At 35.6% G+C, this 22,312-nt stretch overlaps 1 protein-coding gene across 7 annotated transcripts in view; it reads right to left on the reverse strand.

The window, feature by feature from the left end:
- TTLL7 (tubulin tyrosine ligase like 7) overlaps positions 1 to 22,312 on the reverse strand; it is a 136,816-nt gene that overhangs the window by 13,666 nt on the left and 100,838 nt on the right. For 6 of the 7 annotated variants that reach the window (XM_017869091.1, XM_017869096.1, XM_017869095.1 and 3 more), the window contains 4 exons: positions 20,763 to 20,968; positions 19,652 to 19,786; positions 17,405 to 17,485; positions 4,270 to 4,430 (listed from right to left, as the gene is read on the reverse strand). In XM_017869091.1, the coding sequence (XP_017724580.1) occupies positions 4,270 to 4,430; positions 17,405 to 17,485; positions 19,652 to 19,786; positions 20,763 to 20,968 (583 nt within the window). The remainder of the gene's footprint in view (positions 1 to 4,269; positions 4,431 to 17,404; positions 17,486 to 19,651; positions 19,787 to 20,762; positions 20,969 to 22,312) is intronic. The other variant, XM_017869097.1, reaches the window with a different exon arrangement.

The following is a 22,312-nucleotide window of genomic DNA, read 5'->3' on the forward strand; positions in this document are numbered from 1 at the left end:
TAATATAACAGTAAGATATAGAATATTTCTGGCAACAAAGGAAAGTTATTCATGCAATCCAGAAACTTAGAAATCCTCACATTATTCAGTAATCTAATAATTTTCACCCACTTTCTCATCAAAACATTTCATAAAGCAGTTATCTAAAGAGTGAAACTGATTCATTCCTTTCACCACTGGTACAAGTCCTGACTGAATAGCCCATAGTTAAGTAGCAGAAAGGAGAAAGGAAAAGTTGTGGTGGGTGTCCCTAGAATTGGCCCAGGGGTTTTACTGATGCATCAAACAGAAAACACCCTTGTCCCTCTCTTTTCCTCTTTCAGGCTGCTGAAGTTTATATATACCAATACAGTAATCACCAACAGAAAGATTAATGACCTAAAAAGTATAACAACAACACATCCATATGAACATGATATAAGAACAGGGAGATTCACATCTTTTTAAGTAGTCTATATATTATGCATAACTTTTCGAGTAGGCATAATTCAGCCTAGAAATAGACTACTGCCTTAGAATATTCCCTAAAGTTTCTTCTTGCCCTAAGATTCTAAAAGAAAGGCTTTTACATGACAAACCCCCACAGGAAAATACTTTTGGCTAGGGAATCCAAGCCAGATTCTCTTCTTTGGGGTTTACATATTAGGATTTTGAGTGGAGATGGGGCTTTCCCAAACCATGCATTCCTTCTCCCATATTACCCTGGCTCCTCTCTTGGCTTTACCCCCACAGACCCCTACTCTTCCTTTAACTCATCTGAAATGCCACTTCCCATAGCCACCATTCCCCAGCTCTCAGGCCTAAGTTTGAGTCCCATGGAACCTCAGAATTCCTCTATCCCAGTAAAACATGGCAGATAATTTTATTTATGGAAATTCCAAGAGCTATTTCCCTAAAGTAAACATATTCCAAATGTGGGCATCATAACACTCCCACAAGGCTGCATGTGATCAAAGGGTTACTGGGCATGGGCATCAGCAGCCTGGTAGAGGAAAAGAGAGGAAGAAGGGTGTTTTCTGTTTGATACATCAGTAAAACCCCATGGCCAACTCTAGGGAAACCTACCACAAAGATCTACATTACTCTGGTGTTTCTGGAGGTAGACAGGGATGGTTTACTTACTTTGTTTTATTGTTGGGGATGTTGACAGGCAAAGGCAACAATCAAGGCCTTGGATTCTTGGATATAATCAAAGACTTGGATTATATTTTTCTAAGATTTTACACCTAACTGCGAAAGAAAGTTGCACTTTATATTAAAATCATTCCTTAAAAACTGAGAAGAGTAGATTTTCACCATGACTGTTAGGCCTTCGGACCAAAGGTTAAAGGAGTATACACTGAGAAGGCATGATTCAAAGGATAAAGAAGAACTACTCTGGGTCCAAACTGAGAATCAAACACACACAGTACTATGTGACTTCACTAAATTGAGGAAGCCTAAAAAACTCATTAATGCAAAATAAAATCCGATATTAAACTCACCTCTTTAAACTACTAAATTGAAAGAAGTAGATGAGAGTGGAGTCAAATTGGTCTCAAAACTACTCCTGCCTCACCTGCACAGGCATAGTAGGCTAGGGATTTGGCTAATGCTATGGACTTGCAGTAAAACAAGCTTGGCAACCATTGGCAAATCTGCTTTGGGGAATGTCAGTGAAGCATAGAGTTAAGAGCTTGGGCTTTTGACTCAGACTACCTGGATTTAAATACAGGTTCATACAGTTACTATGTTTATACTTCAATTCCTCATCTGTAAATGACGGTAATAGTTTACTCAAAATACTTTTTGTGGAGATTATACAAATATTTAATATGTAAAACAATGTCAGATATTTAGTAAGCCTTCAATAAATACTACTTACTATCCCTATGATTACTACTACTAATAGACACCACCAGAGAAACTGGCAGGCAGTATTGTGCCAAGGATAGGAGAAAAGGATTCTGAATCAAGTTAAAGTATGTTAGCAAAATAGTTCAGGAAAGAGGAGCCCTGGAAGCAAGGAAGCACCACTTCATGGGTATCTGTAGAGTCTGGTGTTGGAGATTATCTATGGACTCAGAGCCACAGCATTGATTTCACTAACAGATTTTCTCATTACTCTCCATGGTAGAGAGTAGCTGGGATTCATATATAGCATCAAGCCAATGGATCAACCAACAGAAAAAAACATTTCCATTTTAAGTTCAGATTGGGAGAACTTTTACAGAGAGCTATCAACTAAGGGGCTGTGGAGTTCAAATGTTTCACTTAAGTCTCTGTAGAAATAATAGCCCGAATTATTCTCAGATTTCATCACACCCAGAGTGCCTTATTAATTCTCCCTGTTGGTGAATGGCAGCTAAGAAACAAAAATGGTAGAAAGACCGAGTCTCCAAATGATATGAATGATTCTGTATCACATGACTAGAATATTTAAATGGAGAATATTCTGAGATCATTTCAGAATAGAACAGTCTGTTAAGGTTTTACAGAAGAGGCAGGTATAGTGTGGGGCTTTACATTCGATTCAAATAATACAGAAGGTACCAGAAGGTTGCGGTTGTAGAAAGCCATCCAATCAGATATTAAATGACATCAACAGTTCAGAGGAAGAAAAAGACGAATTTTTAAGAAATCTGAAAAAATGAGTTTGTTTTTTCTGGAGCAGAATTCAAATAGGAGAGTAATGAGAAGGAAGACTGGGGAAATAAGAAAACAGCATATTAGATAGCCTTGTATTTGTAGATAAGAAGTTTAAACTTAAATTATAATGTTATAATTTATAACTTAAATTAAATTAAAATTAAAAATCACTACAGATTTTAGGATATGATTCTGACAGTAAGATGGATATGAGAAACAAAAAACTGGAAACAAAAATGCCTAGAAATCCATTCATTTCACTTAGCTGTCTTACCAAAAACAGGCTCATTTTGTCTAAAATCCTGTCATACTTTATCTGTATCTCTTTTATAATGATGATTTAGTCCATTCTCACACTGTTAAAAAAGACATATCCAAGACTGAGTAATTTACAAAGGAAAGAGGTTTAATTGACTCATAGTTCAGCATGGCTGGGAAAGCCTCAAGAAACTTACAATCATGGCAGAAGGGGAAGCAAACATGTCCTTCTTCACATGGTGGCAACAAGGAGAAGTGCCAAGTAAAAGGGGGAAAAGCCCCTTATAAAATCATCAGATCCATGAGAATTCACTCACTATCAAGAGAACAACAGGATGGGGGTAACCACCCCATGATTCAATTAAATCCCACCAGGTCCCTCCCATGACACATGGGGATTATGGGAACTACTATTCAAACTGAGATTTGGGTGGGGACACAGACAAACCATATCAAACGATTCGCTTTGTATATATCATACTTTATCTGCTAGAGACATCAGAGTTTATAGATTAAGAGCATGAACTCTGGGGTCAAGGCTAAATGAGTTCAAATCCCAGTTCCACTAGGTCCTTAGCACCTATCTGTGCCTCAGATTCCTTATCTATAAAACAGAGATAATATAAAACCTGACTCAAATTGATGTTATGAGGATTAAATCACTTAACACATGTAAAGTGATTAGAACAATGCATCTCACACAATAAGTAGTATGGTTAGTTATTATCTGTGTCAGATTCAACACTGCACCTCTAAAAATATTAGCACAAAAGTAAGTACTTGATGATTGTTGAAAGAATGAATGGAAACAAGCTAGTTTAGCCATGTGGGAATGTGACAGAAAAACTATAGGATTTAGCAAATGATTAAATAAAGACAGTGAGGGAAAAGGAAGATGCAGGTGCCCCTGTGATATCCAACTTGTATGACTGAGAGAATAACAACAGGATTAAGGGAAGCCAAGAAAGGAAGCCATTTCGGAATAAAAGGACATGGAATGTTTGGTTTTAGATATCTTGAGGCTAAAATGACAATGAGTCACAGCAGCTTTAGCAGCACTGGGATTCTGGGGAGGAGGAGAAGTGTAGCCATAATTTTAGAAGGTGACTGCAGAAGAACTTCAAGGATATTGGTTTGTATTTTCTTTAGTTAGGACTACCTTCTCTCCACTGAATTCAAATTAATTAGGTGGTGGTGTGTTCATATTCATCATCTTATCTAAATCACCTTAATTGATATAAATTATAGTTGAGTACTAAACATTACATGTAGTAAAAGACATCCATTTTTTAAAAGATCATTCAAGCATTTTATTAGGCTACCTCTATAACTAAATAGTAAAATATTAAAAATGATGATAATAAAAGATGACTGAGAACTTACCCTGAATCACAGAAACAGTTCCACAGCCCTTGGCCATGACTCCAGAGTAAGCGATTAAAAACCCGGTTGAAAATCCGATATAAATTTACTTCTTCAACATCAGGCACCTTCCAGATGCGTGGAAGAACTGTACGAATGCTTGTTTTCACTATGTCCAAAACCTAGTAGAAAAACCAAAGTACTTATGATCTAGGAATGTATATCTGTGTCTAAAATTCAAAGATGTAGCTTGAGCCCAGGAGTTCCAGACCAGCCTGGGCAATATAGTGAGAACCTGTCTCTACAAAACTTTTTAAAATATTAGTCTGGCATTATGACCCACATCTGCAGTCCCAGCTACCTGGGGGGAATAAGATGGGAAGACTGCTTGAGCTCAAGTGGTCAAGGATGCAGTAAGCCATGATGAAAAGTAAAATAAATAAAAATAAAATTCAAAGAGGAACACACACACACACACACACACACACTGAACAATAGCATAGAACAAAAAGTCTAGAAATAGGCCCATGCATTTATGAAACTTCGGTATATGACAGAGGCAATAACTCAGATCAGTGGATAGAGATTTTGAAATTATAATCTTTATGGATTAGATGAAGAAAAGATAAAGCTGAATCCCTCATTAAAAAGAATCAACTCTAGAGGGGCTAAGGTCTTACACGTTAATAAAAATAAACTATTCTATATCTCAGTGGAAAGTATAGGAGAGTATTTATTGAACCATGGGCTAGAAAAATACTACTTAAGTCACAAAACATATGGACCATAAAAGATTAATAGATTTTGATTATATAAAAATTAAGAACTTCTGGTCATTAAATATACCTTAAAGAAAATAAAAGACAAACTTACAAACTGCAAAAATATATTCAAAACATATATATCCAAAAAAAGATTAGTATCAGGAATATATAAAGAATGTTTACCAAACTTTTTAATAGAAAAAAAGGACAAAACGTTACAAACAGGCATTTCAGAAAAGAGGAAATAAATATGCCCAATAATCATAAAGAACAAAAATTAAAGTTATAATACGATATCCACGTAGTTGACAAAAATTAAAAGTCTGATGATATCAAGTGCTAGAGAGGATATGGAATCTACCGAGTCTCTTAGACATTGTTAGTGTGAGTACAGATCGGTGCACAAATTGGAAAACAGTCTGGCATTATCTCCTAAAGTTGAAAATTAATATCCCTATGGCTCAGCAGTTTTATTTCTGAAATAATCTCTCATAGGTAAAAATAGGAGGTGGCATGTACAAGAACGTTCATAGCAGCTGTTAACAATTGTAAACACCTAGAAACAATCAAACTCTTCAACAATAAGAGAGTGAATAAATAAACAGTGGATACTCATCCCCTCTGGACTATTACACAGTATTAATACAGTAGTCAAAATGAATCAAATATGACACACAAGACAGAACTTCTATCTGCATAATAAATGGTAAGGTAAAAAAATGTACTAGAGACTATATATAGCATGATACCACCTCCTTTTTTTTGAGGCAAGGTCTTGCTCTGTCACCCAGGTTGGGTTTCAGGGGCACGATCTCAGCTCACTGTAGCCTCAACCTCTTAGGATCAAGCTATCCTCCCATCTCAGCCTCCTGAGGAGGTGGGACAACAGGCCCACACCACCATGCCCGGCTAATTTTTGTAATTTTGTAGAGAAAGGGTTTCACCACATTGCCCAGGTTGGTCTTGAACTCCTGAGCTCAAGTGATCTGCCCACCAAGGTTGCCCAACATGCTGGGATTAAAGGTATGCGCCATCACCCCTGGCCATGATACCCTTGTAATAGAAGTAAAAACAATTAAGTTTTAAAAACACATGGGGAATACACATAAACATTATATATATAGATATATATATTATATATATATACGATTATATAGTGTAATTGAAGAAAGAAAGCTCCAGAGAAGAGAAGAGAGAAGGAGAAGGAAGAAAGAGAGGGGAAGGGGAGGGGAAAGAGGGACCGGGAGGGAGGGAAGGGAAGGGACAGGGAAGGGAAGGGAAGGAAGGGGAAGGGAAGGGAAGGGAAGGGGAGGAGAGTGAACACTGAGTTCAAGAATATAGCTACCCGGGAAATGGGGAGCCAGGGGGATGGAAGGGAATCATTTGGTTATATACGTTATTTCCAAGAATCTAGCTTTTGATTTGGGTGTTGGGTTCACAGGTGGAACAGTAAACTTAAAAACACTAAATAACACTAAATAAAAGCAGGCCATGCACAAACCAATCGTGAAAGAGTATCGTGAAATAAGGACTATGATTAATCTGGACCACTGAAATCCTAGAGGTCCTAAAAAATGTGTAAACCCCAAAGAACTCTTTTGTCTAATTCACATATACTTGATACTTATGCAATGTAGGTATTTCCAATAAAATTCTTTTGTAAACAAAACAAAACAAAGAAAAATGAAATATCAATTACTAATATTCTGATCTCCATTCATCAAAGTGGATTTTTCACTTTTATCTAGCTATAATTATGGCAACTGCCTATAAAATGAAAGTGAAAGATGAAAAGGGAAAAGACTTTCAAACATAAAGACTAAATAAAGACATTTTCTCAATAGATACAAACATGAAGAATTGGAAGCAGATGAAAGAATGATTTGTTTCTCTTTAAAACAGCAATATTTAAAGAAATGATGTTAGTTATCTCTGATCAAGGCAAATTTAGAATAAACATTTGTTTAAAAATAAATGTAGTAAAAAGTTTTCAAGGTGATATTTATAGAAGAATAGGAACTACAGCTTCTCACAGGGAAATGCGTGAGCAGCAGCATTCCTTCCCTTCCTGTTCCAGCTTCCTGCACTGTGATGGGGGCAGTAATACAAATCCTACTGTAGGTCAGGGTGTGTCCTAGGGGAAGGGGCAGAGGATGAGGAGGGAAAATGCAATCTGTAATAAAGTTGTGTGTGAAAAACTCATGGAAAAGCTCATTATTACAGATAACAAATGCTTCATTATAAAGAGGAATATCTTAAAACCTTTCACAATAATACTGAAATGTGAGTATCAAGGCATTAATTCCTGCCTTTTAGTTTTTACAATTTTAATTTAAGCTGTTAGTTTAACTCTTTATATTTTTTAGTGTAGAAAGCAGTGCTCATGACGAATGTGATATAAGAATCAATAATAGCTGTAAATGAGAAATTTAAATCATCTTTCTTCTGAATTTTCCTTTCTCCTTTCTGTCAATGTATTAGTAAGTAATAATAGGCCAAAAGTCATAATGCAGAAAGGAAACTATAAAAAAGTAGCCAAGATAACCCATATATTAGTCTCAAGGATAAATATGAGTTATATAAAATAACTGAAATTGAAAAGAGTTATTGATACTGACAATTTTAACATTACCTTAAGTTCATCAGTATTCACATTATATTATAAAATGATTATTCAACTTTAAAATGATAAAGGATTTGAGATCATGGAGTATTCATTCATTTCTTTTTAAATATACTTCAAGGGCAACTAACATGTATCATCTGCCTGCTCTATGCCAAACACTGTGCTAGGTACATTACTTAGAGTAGATTCTTTTGACCACTACTCTGCATATATTTTCTTCTTAATTTAGAGGGAATTTTAATAGCATGACAGTACCATATTCTAGCCCATACATGACTAAAAGCAGCAACTTCAGAATGGAACCAGGGAGTTAGGGATGGGGAAAGCTTCGGCTTCATTCCTAATGTTTTCTTCAATATGGAGGTGGAAAAATCTGCAGGCATCATGGTACCCCATCAGGCACCCCATCTAAGAAACAATTTCCCAGATTGGTGAGACTGGCATGGTCTGGGCAAACTAGGCACATTCTCCTTCCTGTCCAGAGCAAACACTGGGAACACACATTCCTCTTTGCTTCTCTTTGCTTTCAGTTTTCAAGGAGCCTCTCCAAGAAGGCAAGCTTTGGTCCTGGAAGACCCACCCCTATAATTTGCAGGACATTGAACAACACAAACTGAGGGAACAGGAACCCAAATCCTTCAACTCTCCTCTGAGTCTTCACATAAGCTCTTTCCTCTGCCTGAAACAGTCTTCTCCTATCTCTTCATCTGATAAACTTCTACGTTTCACTTCAAATGCCACTGCTAAGGGAAACTTTACCTGTCACTGAACTATTGTTTGATATCTTAATGCCCAGTTCTTCCTTTATTAGCAATCATCCTATTTTATTTTGATTTCCTGTTTAATTAATGGAGAGTGTTATACATATAAAGGGAGGAAATTGTGCCCAACTTGGTAATAAAATTACCAGATCCCCAAGGCTTAAGACAAGGTCTATCATTTAGTTAGGTTCCTGTCTTAGTGAGTCATTCCTTGCAAGAAAGTAACACCTATGCAGACAAGGTAAAAATCATTGAGAGAACTTACCATGTGCCAAGCGCTGTTTTAAGCACTTTAACATATATTAACTCATTTAATCCTCAAAACAAAAGCATGAGGTAGATACTATTGGTCCATAGTCCCTTTCCAAAAATCTCAAGCCTAGATTCCATAATCATATATATTATTATTTCTGCAGGAAAAAAATGTAAATATTCAAACCAAGAGATAGACAAAATCAATATATAACTTCTTGTCAGGTCATTGTCACCAAATGAATTCAGGTGGGTTAGGTTTTGCTGCTTAGTGGTTATGAAAATTTTTTTGGTTGTGAAAACATTTTGGATCCCCATTTTATAGATGAGAAAACTTAGGCACAAAGCAGATAAGCAACTTGCCCAAGATTACCCAACTCATTGTATCCAGACCTACCCTCTTAACCACATCCAGCACTGCCTCACAATTTAGTTTTTCCAGATGCCAGCAGCAAAAGCCTAGAAGAGAACCCCATTATCTCTTCTTAGATTCAGATTCATCTCTAGTCCAATGGTATTTTGAAGGAGGGTGGGATCACTGTGTACAAACAAGGTTTCCTAGGCACCCCCTCCTTTATGGCCATGGAGTATGGAATAGTTTGTTTAGAAGGCTATACAGATGGGGAGACAATGACTGTACTTTTAGCAAAACACTCACTTAATAATTTTAAGAAAGCACAGATCAGATAGGCAAGAAATCAGACTGGAATGAGATAAATTAGTGCCAGTTCTACTTGTGATGCTTTTTTGGATTTCTGGTGCTTTGAGGATTGAAGAAATTAGGTGGAAGATAAATAATTTGTGAAACACAAAAATAAATGATCAGCAAGATGCCCTTGTGTTTATCTGTGGGCTTAAGTGAGGCTAACTTATAAAATATAGGTATCCATTTCCTTACATTACGACTTTTAAAAGAATTCCAATCCAACATTAAGCTCTTCAAGGGAAAAAATAAATGGGAGATTCAGTCAATGACAACATTAATAAAATGAAAAGATTTGTCTTTTCCATATGAAATATAGCACATTTGAAGGCATAAAGCACACAGACAAATTCATATTTTGCAAGAGCATACAGATGTTGAATGACAAACTGCTCCATATGGCTGAACAGTTGGTCCTAAATTAAAATAATGGCACGAGGTGAAGGCAGTTTAGAAATAAGATTAAAATCACTACATGCTATACTAATGATGCATGCAGCAGTGATGGCTACAGGGTAAAGGCATCTTTGCTGATGCAAAACGAACAGCTCTGAACAGCATCTATGTCAGCCTGAATAAAACAGAGATGGAAAATAGTATCATCAAAATGCATGCAGAAGCAGCCACGGTAGGTATTAAAAATAAATTGCTATTTAGAGAAGTAACACTTGATGAACAAGGATCTCTTAGCACCCAAAATAAATGCAAACCTTACTATCATTAGTTATTTCTCTTCATCCTCCAGTTTTAGTTTATGTCTAGGTATCACATCAGATAGTAAGCTTTTCAGCAAATCTGGCATTCTTCGCAGCCCACCAACATGGCTACATTTTCATACTTCAGATATATTCCTCACAAACTATATAAAGCAACTGCATTCTTGGCAGAAAGCTAAATTATGCAAGTATGGAGTTACCACAACATGACATTAAATAAGATTAACTACTTCCATTTTCACCTGGTGAGGGTTCTTTTCAGGATTTAATTCCCATACCCTTGATCTTTACATTTTATATCCATTAAGGAAAATATGAAGGCAAATAATTTTTTTTTATTTCCAAGAACAGAAAAAAGGAAAGCATGTGGAAGACTCTGTGTGTACGTCATTCTAATCTTGGAGCTTTACAACAGGCTAATAAACAACCACAAATGCCTCAATCCTGGAACAGGAAAAGTGAGATACATATTTCAAGAATGGTCTCTAAATGGAATTAAGATACTTAAATTTAAGAGTTTTGTGCCACCATACCTTGAATAGTGCCTGGGACATGGCAGTCCCTCAATAAATATCTGTTGAATGCATGATTAAGTGAGCATGAGTAAACATGCTCACTTAATCATGAATGAATAAACAACTCTCAAAATCCCTAACAGTGTCTAGCATATTATTTGTATAAAATTGGCAACCAATAAATGTTTGTTAAATTAAAATGTATCACGCACAGCCTTTGTGGCAGCCATGGAGATGTGCCATTTAAATTAACATGTTTCAAAGAATGCAGTTAGCTGATGGCTTCTCCACTGGGTATCCACTGCAATATTCAAACCATGCTTACACTCTCCCAAGACAGTTCCCAGGCAAGGATTAAGCATGGCTGGGATATGAGTGAAGAGCTATTTCTGCTCACTCTGATCCCTCCAACACCAGTCTTTGTTCTGGGCTCCCCATCAGCCTGACCATGACTTTCTCAGAGATTCACTAAAGTCTGAGGTTCTTCCTACCCAGTCCTCCTCCCTTGCATTTACTGGAGTCAGACCTGCATTATAGTCCTAAGGCTCTTCCTGCGTACTTGAGTTCTCTCTCCCCATTATCTTCCCTGGGTGTTTTCCATTTAAAAAAAAAAAAACCTTTCACTGTTAATTCCATCTTAGTGTCTTCCTCCCAGAAGATCAAGCTGGTAAGGCTTTTCAATGATTATTGGCTGACATTACAGCCAAAAGAAGGATGGATCTGATTAACATACATCCAATGTAAATTAGTTAAGTCAGATACATTTTTATAATATCTAATTCTGCATTCTACAGCTGACCTACATTTCCAGGTTTCTTTTAGTTTCTTGGATGCAGTTTCTAGCTTTATAAGACAATAGCACAAGTTTCTGATAGCCAAATAAATGATCAACATGTTATAGGCCAACAGACAATTTTTATACACCATTTCTATATATTCTATACAAAAGAATACCCCATATGAAGAATTCTTAGTAAAATAAAATACATCAGAGAAACAGTCTGACATGGGGAACCTTAGTAGAAAAGAAAACATTTCAGCCTGCATTTTACCCCTTCTAAGAGTAGAGTACATTCCCTTATGATGTCTCGCTTTATCACAAGGACCCTTCAATACTTAACGCTGTAAACCTCAGAGAAGTTCTGAGAAGTCACCTGTCCAAGTTAAAGGCCATAGGCAATACTGAACTCAAGTCCATACTGCCTCATGAGATGTCCACTACAATTTCATGTAATGAAAAGAGGTCTAGTAACTCTTTTTATTACATGCTTTTGCCTCTCTAATTTCACCATATAAAGTATTTTTTCAATGCACTTTGACTCATTATTACATTAGCTCTTATATTGTCAGGCAAAAAAAATATTTCAGTCAGTTGTTGTCTGGTCACTTTACCTCTGATTTTATCTGAAATAAACTTCAGGTAGGGAAGAGGTAGAGAAAAAAATTATATATTAAATATATGTATATAAATAAATCAGCTAAACACATTTAAATTTGTTCCAATGATTATTTCCAAAATTACCTCTATATTTTACTCTTATTCCTCTCTGGGGTAAATTTTAAGTATTTCACGTAATTAATTCTAATGCTACTTATTAAGCAGACAAAACTTTAAAAAAAAAATCCCAATGAGAATCTGTTTACATTAGAGTTCAATACCTCTGTTGCTGGCTGGTTTGCACTGCTGGCAGGTTTGCACTGCTGACTGGCTTGATGATTTGTATTCATGATGTGTATATTTGTTAGGCTTCTTTTTGTGAATATAAATAAAAGAATCTATAAATTTTGGCAGGGTTAACTTTATAAAAATGGAAAGTTTTACAAAACGTTATAGTAAAGTTTTAATATAAAGCTCCTTATATTAAAATAGTTACTCATGGGTAAGGGGTCTTAAATTACCTGAATAAGGGGAAGAATGTCATCACAGAATGAATGCTGCTGAAAGTTGTCCTCTGCTTATTTTCCCAGACGTGCCTCACCTTTCACTACATATCTGAGAAATTTGAGCCTGTTTTGGGAAAGCCTCCTAAAGAACAAAATTGTTGAAGGAAGAAGAGGAGCCCCAATAATCATGAGAATAGCAAGAAAAATTGCTACAAACAAGTTGTACCTGTTTAAATCCTAGGCTTCTACTTCTTTTCACAGTCTGGGAGTAGCATTCCTCAGCGACTTTCAGGGTTCCATAAAATTGGGCATCTTTGCAAGATAAACTTGCTCTAGTTAAGATCAGCCCTTTCTGTTCTTTTAAGAGCCAAAATTCAAGATATGAATTTTTCTGCCAAAAATATAATTGTCTATTAAATTATCTATGTAGAAGGATGACAGTAAACGTTTGGGTAGTGCAAACTGTGGGACTTTAACAAGCTTTTACTGAAGACAGAATACATTGTTACTTTCTGCAAGCACAAGGGAAACCCAATACCTTTGATTTATACCAAAGGAAGAGGCCGTAAAGAAGCTCAAAAAAAAAAAAAAAAAAAAGGACTAGCAGGGAAAAAAAATGGTAATAAAGCTCCTCCCCTCACATTAGTGCTTCCACTCCCTCCACATAACAGTGTATAACACTTAAAGGTGGTTGCACCTCTGAGAACTGGAAGAAAAGATTACATAAAAATAGTTTACTCCTATTTTCTTAGAGTAAATCAGTATCAAAGAAGTAGATACACTGGTATATGTACTCAGTAGTAAATTTATAAACAAGCATTTATTTTTCCTCTAAATGTAGAAAGTCAATTGAGCATAACAACCCTATTGAAATTGTTTCTTCCAATTCACAAATATTATTATTCACACATATCATTTAATCATCCCATCAATGTTTATCAGGTCTTCTCACATCACATGTATAAAACAGAATAGCACTGTCTTATTATTCCTGTTCAAATAAACATATCACTAACCACTAAGGAAAGATGGCCACGGAAAGAAGCAGCTACCTTGCTATTGAGTCTAGAATTAAAAGTCTAGAATGGAATCAACTTAACAAAAATTGACAGAAAGCCCCCTGAAGGTAACTACAAAATGAGACCCGTCCTCTGGCTTTTAGAGGGATGGAAAATTATCCATAAATTTCTCAAGGGAGATCATAAGATAATTGAATACAAAGTGCCATGAAGATTCAAGTAGGGAAAGATATCTGGTTGTAGGGGACTCCAGATGCTTTGTGAAGGAGATGCAGCTGGATCTTCAAAATATGTGGTGTGTGAGATTGTAAAGAAGGGATTCTACTTAGCAAGGACAGCTGAAGCAAGGTCCTGGGGTCAGGGAGAGACACTCTCTGCCTCTTTCCCTTATTCCTACCTCAACACAAAACAAACGCACACCACCGTTACTTCACAAGCCCTTTCCATGGAGATGCCTTATCACTGTGATGAATGTTCATGTACAAAAAAATCTTTTATACATTCAGGCAATTATTCTGTAGGATGGAATGCTGGAAGTGGTTTTGCTGAGTTATAAAGATTATAAACATGTCATTGTAATAGATACTACAAATTATTTTTCTAAAGACTTGTACCAATGTACTCTCTTTCTTTCTAATAGTATAGCAAAGGCCCTTTTACTCATACTATTTCCATCACCGGATATTATGTGTCTTATTATTTTTTTGCCCATATGATGTTTTTTACTTGCTTTTTCTTCTTCATTAGTAAGGTCAAGGATCTATTTACGTGTTAAATGGCTATGTGAAATCCATACGTTGTCTTTTCATGGTCTTTTTATATGCTTTGCCATTTTATGTGTCAATACTTACAGGCAAGTTTCTTTTGTTGATTGATTTGCAGAAGGTATTGGTTCACTAGTGTTACTTTTCATTTTATGTTTACTTATCTATTCTCCTCAAACTCCTCCCCTATCCCCCACCCAATTGCCCTCACAACTTCTGCCTTTTAAGATATTTTTTACCTTTCATAAGATTTTATGTAATCAAATCTGTTGATCTTTTCATTTAAGCCTTCTAGGTTTTAGGTATTTTCTTAAGCTGTTTTCCCACTCTAAGATTATAAACTTATCCTTCTGTATTTTCTTCCAAATCTTTAGTATTTTCTTTTTTACATAGAAAACTGCAATTATATGAAGTTTGTTTTTATATGGTGAGAATTAAGGCTCCAACTTCATTTTCTTACAAATAGATAGTTGCTTCTGTACCACTGAGTAGAAAAGCCATCTTTTCTCTATTGATTTGAAATGCCACATTTATCCTGTATTATTAATATCGTACTATTTTTTTAAATTAGCAACTTACCCACACTTCCCTCTCTTCTAGATTACAAAAATTTTACGGACTTAAGGAAATTCAGGGTTCCAATTCGAATAAAAAGTCTGTATCTCCATTAATGGAAACCAAAGTCAGCGACCTGAAAACATATTCAGGGCTTCCCATGTGTTTTGCAATCTGCTTCTGTCACCAGCTTTACTATACCCTCCTCAACAGTGTACTCTACGTGGCACATGGCAGGACACTAAGCAAGTATTTGTTGAATGAGATAATGTGCAATAGTGAGTTCAGCTTACTCAGATAAAAGTATATAATTTAAGAGTCATCATGTAATCAGCATCAAGTTTCAGCTTATCCATGATAATTCTGAGAAAGGGCAAATGATAGTTTGTATTATTGAAGGAATTCAACAACTTCACTCTGCTACTAAAATAGCCTATCTCCCAGAAAACAATGTTACAGTGCAGTTGATGGGCCCTTCACCGTGCTGGCCACTCCACTCTTCCATTCTCCAAGACAGCTATTACGTACCTTATACTCTCTCCCCAAATCTCCAAAAGCCCTCCCCACCAGAAGAAAACTTTCCCATCTTCCCACCACATTCCCATGCACCTGCCTTCTCTCCTGTTAGAATAAATGCTCTTGATTAGGAAAATCCTCCCCCTCTCACAGCTTACTTACTCAAGAACTTTTTATCACCTCTCTTTCCTGTGCCATTCCTCTCTTCTAAATCGTTCTCATCATCATACAAACTAAAATACCTTCATCTTAAAAAAAAAAAAAAACCCTTGTTGGCCCACATTCCTCTCCATCTACCACCACCACATTTCCCATTCCCCTCTATAGCAAAATTCCTTGAAAAAGTGCCTGTAGTAACTGTGGTGTTTTGCTCTCCACTTTTCTTCTTCTTGTACATATTCCAAGTTTTACTCCCCACCACCCCGCTAATTTTGTGATTAGGGTCATCACTAACATCCACATTGCCAAAAATTACAGTCAGTTCTCAATGCTTAGCTTACAACCTCTGTCAGCCACACATGACACAATTGATTACTCTGTCCTTAAAATAATTTCTTTACTTGACTTCAAGGACACCCAGTTCTCATGGTTTCTTCACATCTTACTGGCTGTTCCTTCTCAGTCCTCTTTGGTAGATTCCCCCCATCTTTCTGATTTCTACATGTAGGAGAGGCCCAGGCCTTAGTCCTTGAAACTTGAGGTAGTTTCATCTAGCTGACACCTTAAATATCTTAGAGACTCCTAAATTTTTGTTCACCATACACAATCTTAGCCCTAAACTCAAAACTCTTATACAACTATACAATCAACATTTTCACTTGGATGTCCAATCAATATATCAACATCAACATGGTCAAAATAAAATGAAACAACAGAAACAGCAACACCCTTCCCCTCTTTCTCCAGCATCCATCCACTCAGTTACCACCCTAGCTAAGCACCCATTAGCTCTTGCCTCGGTTACCCTAACAACCTTCTAGCTGGTCCCTACTTCTATTCTGCCAAATTCCTGCTCCTCCAGTTCTATTCTCCACAAGTAGTTCTCATGATTCTCTTAAATTCAAACAGGCTATGTAACTTCTCTACTCAAATTTTCCAGTGGTTCCTCATCAACTGGAATAAAACCCAGTATCCTTCCACAGCCTATAAAGTTGTGACCTAGGTCCTCCCTATCTGTCCAATCTTATCTCTTACCAACACCCCATCACTCACTCTTTTCCAGCTAAAACAGACTATCCTATGAATATATAAATAAAATGGTGCCTTGCTCTGCTTCATATACCCATCAAACTAATTTCTACCTCAGTATCTCTATATTTGTTCTTCCCTCTGCCTGAAACATTGTCTCTGCAGATAGCTGTATAGCATGATTCTCATTTCATTTAAGTCTCTGCTCAAATACTACCTTCTATTTATTATCTCAATTTATTTTTCTTCATAGTACTTAGTACAGTTGTCCCTCTGCACCTGTGAGGATTGGCTTCAGGACCCCCCCCACCCCCAGAGAGCAAAATACATGGATGCTCAAGTACATGATATAAAATGGTGGAATATTTGCATATAACCTATGTACATCCTCCTGTATATTTTAAATCATCTCTAGATTACTTATAATTACTTATAATATCTAATTCAATGTAAATGTTATGTAAATAGTTGTTATACTGTTGTATTGTTTAGGAATAATGAGAAAAGAAAAAACGTCTGTACATGTTCAGTACAGACACAGCCATCCTTTTTTTTTCCAAACATGTTCAATCCCTGGTTGGTTGCATCCATGGATGCGAAAGCCACAGACATAGAAGGTTGACTGTACTACCTTACATTCTATTACATATTTATTTATTATCAGACATCTTAACTAGAATGTAAGTTCTATGAAAGCATGGATTTTTTACAATTCACTTTTGTATCTTCAGAACCTAGAAGAGTGCCTGACGCATAATAGATACTTAATAAGTATTTGTTGAAGAAATGAGTAAACAAATGAGCAAATATAAAGTCTGTCTATGAATTTGGCTTAATGGTCCTAGCTTAATACATAATCCAAGAGGAAAAAACTGTTTTTGAGCATTACTCACTTTTCGTTGTTTTACAGAGTCCAATTTTATGAGCCAATATGAAGCCACTTTGGTTTTATGATACTTCCAGTTATCGATGATCTGTTTGGAAGGATGAACATTAAGAAATTTACAGGTTGAAACCCATTTTTTAAATTAATTTGTGTAATGAAAGCACTACAATATTACTTGCAACAAATAATGCCAACTTTCATAAAAAGACATGTGCAAAGATTTCTAATAGAAATTAAAGAAGCCATCTACGTCCAAAGCTTTCTGTTCTAGTTGCATTAAGAATACAATCTCTGTGGCTCACACCTGTAATCCCAGCACTTTGGGAGGCCAAGACAGGCAGATCACTTGAGGCCAGGAGTTCAAGACCAGCCTGGCCAATATGGCAAAACCCCATCTCTACTAAAAGTATAAAAATTAGCTGTGCATGGTGGTGCATGCCTGTAATCCCAGCTATTTGGGTGGCTGAGGCACAAGAATCACTTGAATCCAGGAGGTGGAGGTTGCAGTGAACTGACATTATACCACTGCACTCCAGCCTGGGCAACAGAGTGAGACTCTGTCTCAAAAACAAAAAACAATCTCCAATGAATGAAAGTCAAATACCTTCAGGAACGTAAGATTTGGCAAGAAATCCGAGACATAGATTTTTCATTTGTATTTTAGAGGCTGATTTATGACATCATTCATAGTAATAAAATATTGAATAATGCATTAGAAGGCAGCCTATATAAAATGAGAATTCTACTACTTTGTTTTGTTTTTTGTGCAAGTCTGCAAAACTTCTGAATATATAGTCTTGTAATATATACTGTAGTAAACAGATTAAAATGTTCACACATAGTGAACATACAGTAAACAATTTGATGTCTGACATAATTATTAATTATATTTTATTAATTATATAAGCCTATATACATTCTTTATAGAACAATCACGATAGTCACAAATATTAGTTTTACTCTCTGTTTAATTTTCTTCTACCTGATTAAAAAAGATGGGATATAACTAATATCTCAAGAAATACATAAAATAAAGTGCTACAAAGTCATTGGCTATATGTAGAAAATAATTTTATCAGATAAGATGACATAGGTAAATAAAAGCACATCTAGCATAATCCTTAACATCCAATGCTTTCTTTCATTTCCTTTGATGTAACTAAGTAGCACCTAACTTGCAAACGAGTTACCATTTTCACTTTTCAAAAATATATATCAACAAAATAATAATTAGGGGCTTTGCTTATGACTGTGTCATCAGTACATAATATAAATCGCAATTATGGGTATTTTTCAGCAAGGAAGTCTCTTTTACTGTTGTTTGTTTGCTTTTTGTTTCTATACACTTGCTTTAGACAGGTCTAAAGTAAATGCTAAAAAACGAAAAGTCCAAGTGCATGGCTGTAGTTTTTATCCTATAACTGGCCACTAGATGGTGCCTTCTCCTCTGGGAAAAAAAATACATATATTTTATGTATATAATTTATAAAATTATATTTACAAAAAAGGCCCAAAATATATTTTAATATATTTATAAAATATATGTGCCCCACCAAAACACAAGGTTCTATTACTGAATAATTATCTAAGAATGAAAAGGATGTTTGAATGAAGAAATGTAACCTTGCATGAAGAAGTGCTCTTTCACCAAAATTATCTGAAATAACGTGGACCCTCTTTCTAAATTAGGAGTAAGTCACTGATTTTAATGTGAATTTTAGGACCCTCTGACCTTTTAGAATGTTCCACTGGGTGGTGCACATGTGTGTGTAACAAGAAAAACACACAGCTCCACATAAGTCATTTCAAAATTCTGACCCCAAAAATGTGACATTCGAGGTGTCACATTCAAATTATTCTTGACATTTTATGCCACAGCCCCACGTTTTTCATCATACCCCATTCCATATTAGTTCTTTCTAAATCTTTATAGAGGCAAGTTTAACATGATATTTGCTTAATCATTAAGAACAATAATTATTTAACACTAATTATTCTCACTTGATGAAGCAGACTTTAAGCACTATATACTAAAAGATATTTTGCACTGCTGATTATAATCTGATCTCACTGTTCATGAATTGTAACAATTAAAATAAACCCCTGCATTTTCTAAAGCTAGTAGAGGTTGGAAAGACATCAATTAAATTTACTATGTCATTGAGCATAATGCCTTCAGGAAAGAAATTTTAATATTTTAAGAAAAATAAAAAGGTACCAGCTCCTTGGCATTTTAGACACATCAGATACTCACATCTTCTATCAGAAGTTCTGATTCTGCATCTGACTTTCCTGGAAACCGGATCTTCATGTCCTTGAGAACAAATAAGGTCTGACTTGTTAGATCATCTTCTTGTTCTTTTGTTTTCAGTTGCCGCAAAGACTCACTCTTAAATTTGAAAGAATACAGATATTTGGAGGGGGTCTTATTTCATTGTGCCAGTATAATCTGAAAGATATTTCTAGGTAAAATGATGCACTTTTAACTGAAAACAGTAACAATGAAAAAGGAAGAAAATTTTCTTTTACACTTGTGAATTCTTTGGATTAAATGGATACGAATCCCAAGAGTGTCTTTCATACTTCCACAAGGTTATACTTATTTAGCTAAAAGTACTAAAATAAAATATATAAATACTTAAAAGGACTCTCCTGGTCAGTTTCATTTGCTACATATACCTTAGGCAATTTTTTCTTGATTAGAAAAAAAAAGTTCCCATTGTTACCAAGTGAAATTCATTCACTAAGCCCTGACCCCCTTGGAAACAACGATCCATATTAAATAAACTAAATTAAAGTAAAACCTTAGTCTACGTGAAGGTAGTTGGGGCTATCTGTTTGAGCATCTAAAAGTAAGCCTTCTTACAAACTAAATTCACTATTTTCTCAATACCACATCTCTGGGATTTGTGCTAACAAGGGAATACTCAATGTTAATTTAACATACAGAACACATTATAAATAACATTGTACTTAAGTGCTCTAATTTATCATTTTTTAACCTATTAATCAACTGTCCCATTAAGTAAAATTTTCCAAACTTCCTCAAATTTAAAGAGAGACTGCATAATACACTGCAGAACCATGCATTTACTCAGGTAATTTTCAGTAATATTATCCTACCACATCAGCAAACAGAAAATAAAATAATGCTATCCTCAGTGTTCATCTTTGAGTTCTGTGACAGAGTGAAGTCTGCACCTTTTAAGAGTCATACTAAATTGCAGGCTAAGGTAGGTGAATAATCCGTCTTGAGTTCAATTATGGAAAGGATCTGAGGTTCAGTCTGTCCTCCTCTCATCTGATCCCCCTTGCCTGAGTACAGAGCTCCCTATAAACTTGAAAGAGCAAAACAGATGACCTACCACTTGAGAGTTGGTAGAGCAGGCATCATTACAGTGAGGCAGATGCCTCATGTAGGAGGTGGTACGGTTTAAGGAATGTGACCGAGACGCAGAAGTTGGCCGTGACACAGATATCACTTGTTGAGCAGAAAATGGGCGGGTGTCCCCACTGGAAGGCAACTGAGCAGAGATGGACCGAGGGCAGCTGACTGAACGCCTTATGGAGCCTATCAGTGATGGAGAAGAGGGATACTACAGTAGCAGTAGTAATACAAGTTTTTTACTCTATTAAGTCTATATAAACTAAAGATTATAGCAGCTAGTAGTGAAGTGGCAATAAATGTCAAAGCATAGGCATCATCATGGGAATATGAGTTTAGAATACATTTTTCAACAACAGTGAACTTGTTGCAGAAGAACCCCTCTGATGTATAAAAAATGGCTCTTGTGGGAATACTACTATCAACAATCCTTCAAAATTATATCTTCAAAACATGAGATAAAAGAACCAGAAGAAAGGAAAATTAACATTTATGGAGCACCTTCTATAAGCCAGGCATTGTGCTAAGTGCTACGCTTTTATCTTAGTCCTCATGGAAACCCTCTGAAGTAGGGATCTCCATTGCTCAGAGGCTTAGAGAAAGAACTTTTTCAAGGTCATACAGCAAGAAAGTGGTCAAGATCAGGTTTCAGTCCTGACCCTATCTAATTCCAGTGTCTTCCCTGTTTGTATAATTCCATGATGCTATCCACTATCCCTTGGGATTTGACTGGCCACTTATAAGAATCTGTGTATAGGTTAGAGATTGAATATTTTACAGCAAGATTCATAGGGAGGGCTGGAAGGAGTATAGAAAGTGGACAGGCTAAGTAGGTTAAGTTATAGAATTTAGAACCCATGAGGAAAAAAACAGTAATAAAACAAAATTGAGATTATCCTAATGGAATTTAAATATAGAATTGGTTATTATAAAGAGTAGCACTGAACAGAGAGCATTCTAATTCACAAGAGTAAATAATTTTTTAAAGTAGGTTAAATTCCAATAGAAAAAGACTTAAGTGAAGAAAAAAATATAGAGATCTATAGGGTTGTTATCAGAAAAAATATCTAAGAGAAATCATAAAATATCTTCCCCAGTGCATATTAGGAACATCTAATAAAGAAAACCAACTGTTCCAGATAAATTTTGACTCCTGACACAGGGCAATACATCATCACTCAATACTATCAATATTTTTATTGTTTTTCAGTTCCTATGGTTTATATATCCTCTGTTCTGTATTCTTTCTCTGCTTGGGGAATACATCTTCATTAATTAAATAATTTAGTAAAATTCACATGAAGCCAGGTTGAATACCCAAATATTTCTCTTCATTAGCTGTTGAAAAAAAATTAAACCTTTATAAAAGGAAAAGACATAAGTCTTATATTTGGGATATACTTCTAAATTAAATTTTGGAGAATACAAAAGTTATACTTATTAAAGCTATAAAAGATTTTTTTAAAATTCTCTTTGTTCCAAAGATTAACTTCCTTCTGAACCTGAAAACTGTCACCGCTTTTCAAAATG

The sequence above is a fragment of the Rhinopithecus bieti genome, unplaced genomic scaffold (genome assembly GCF_001698545.2).
Source record: "Rhinopithecus bieti isolate Rb0 unplaced genomic scaffold, ASM169854v2 scaffold_4600, whole genome shotgun sequence".
NCBI lineage: Eukaryota > Metazoa > Chordata > Mammalia > Primates > Cercopithecidae > Rhinopithecus > Rhinopithecus bieti.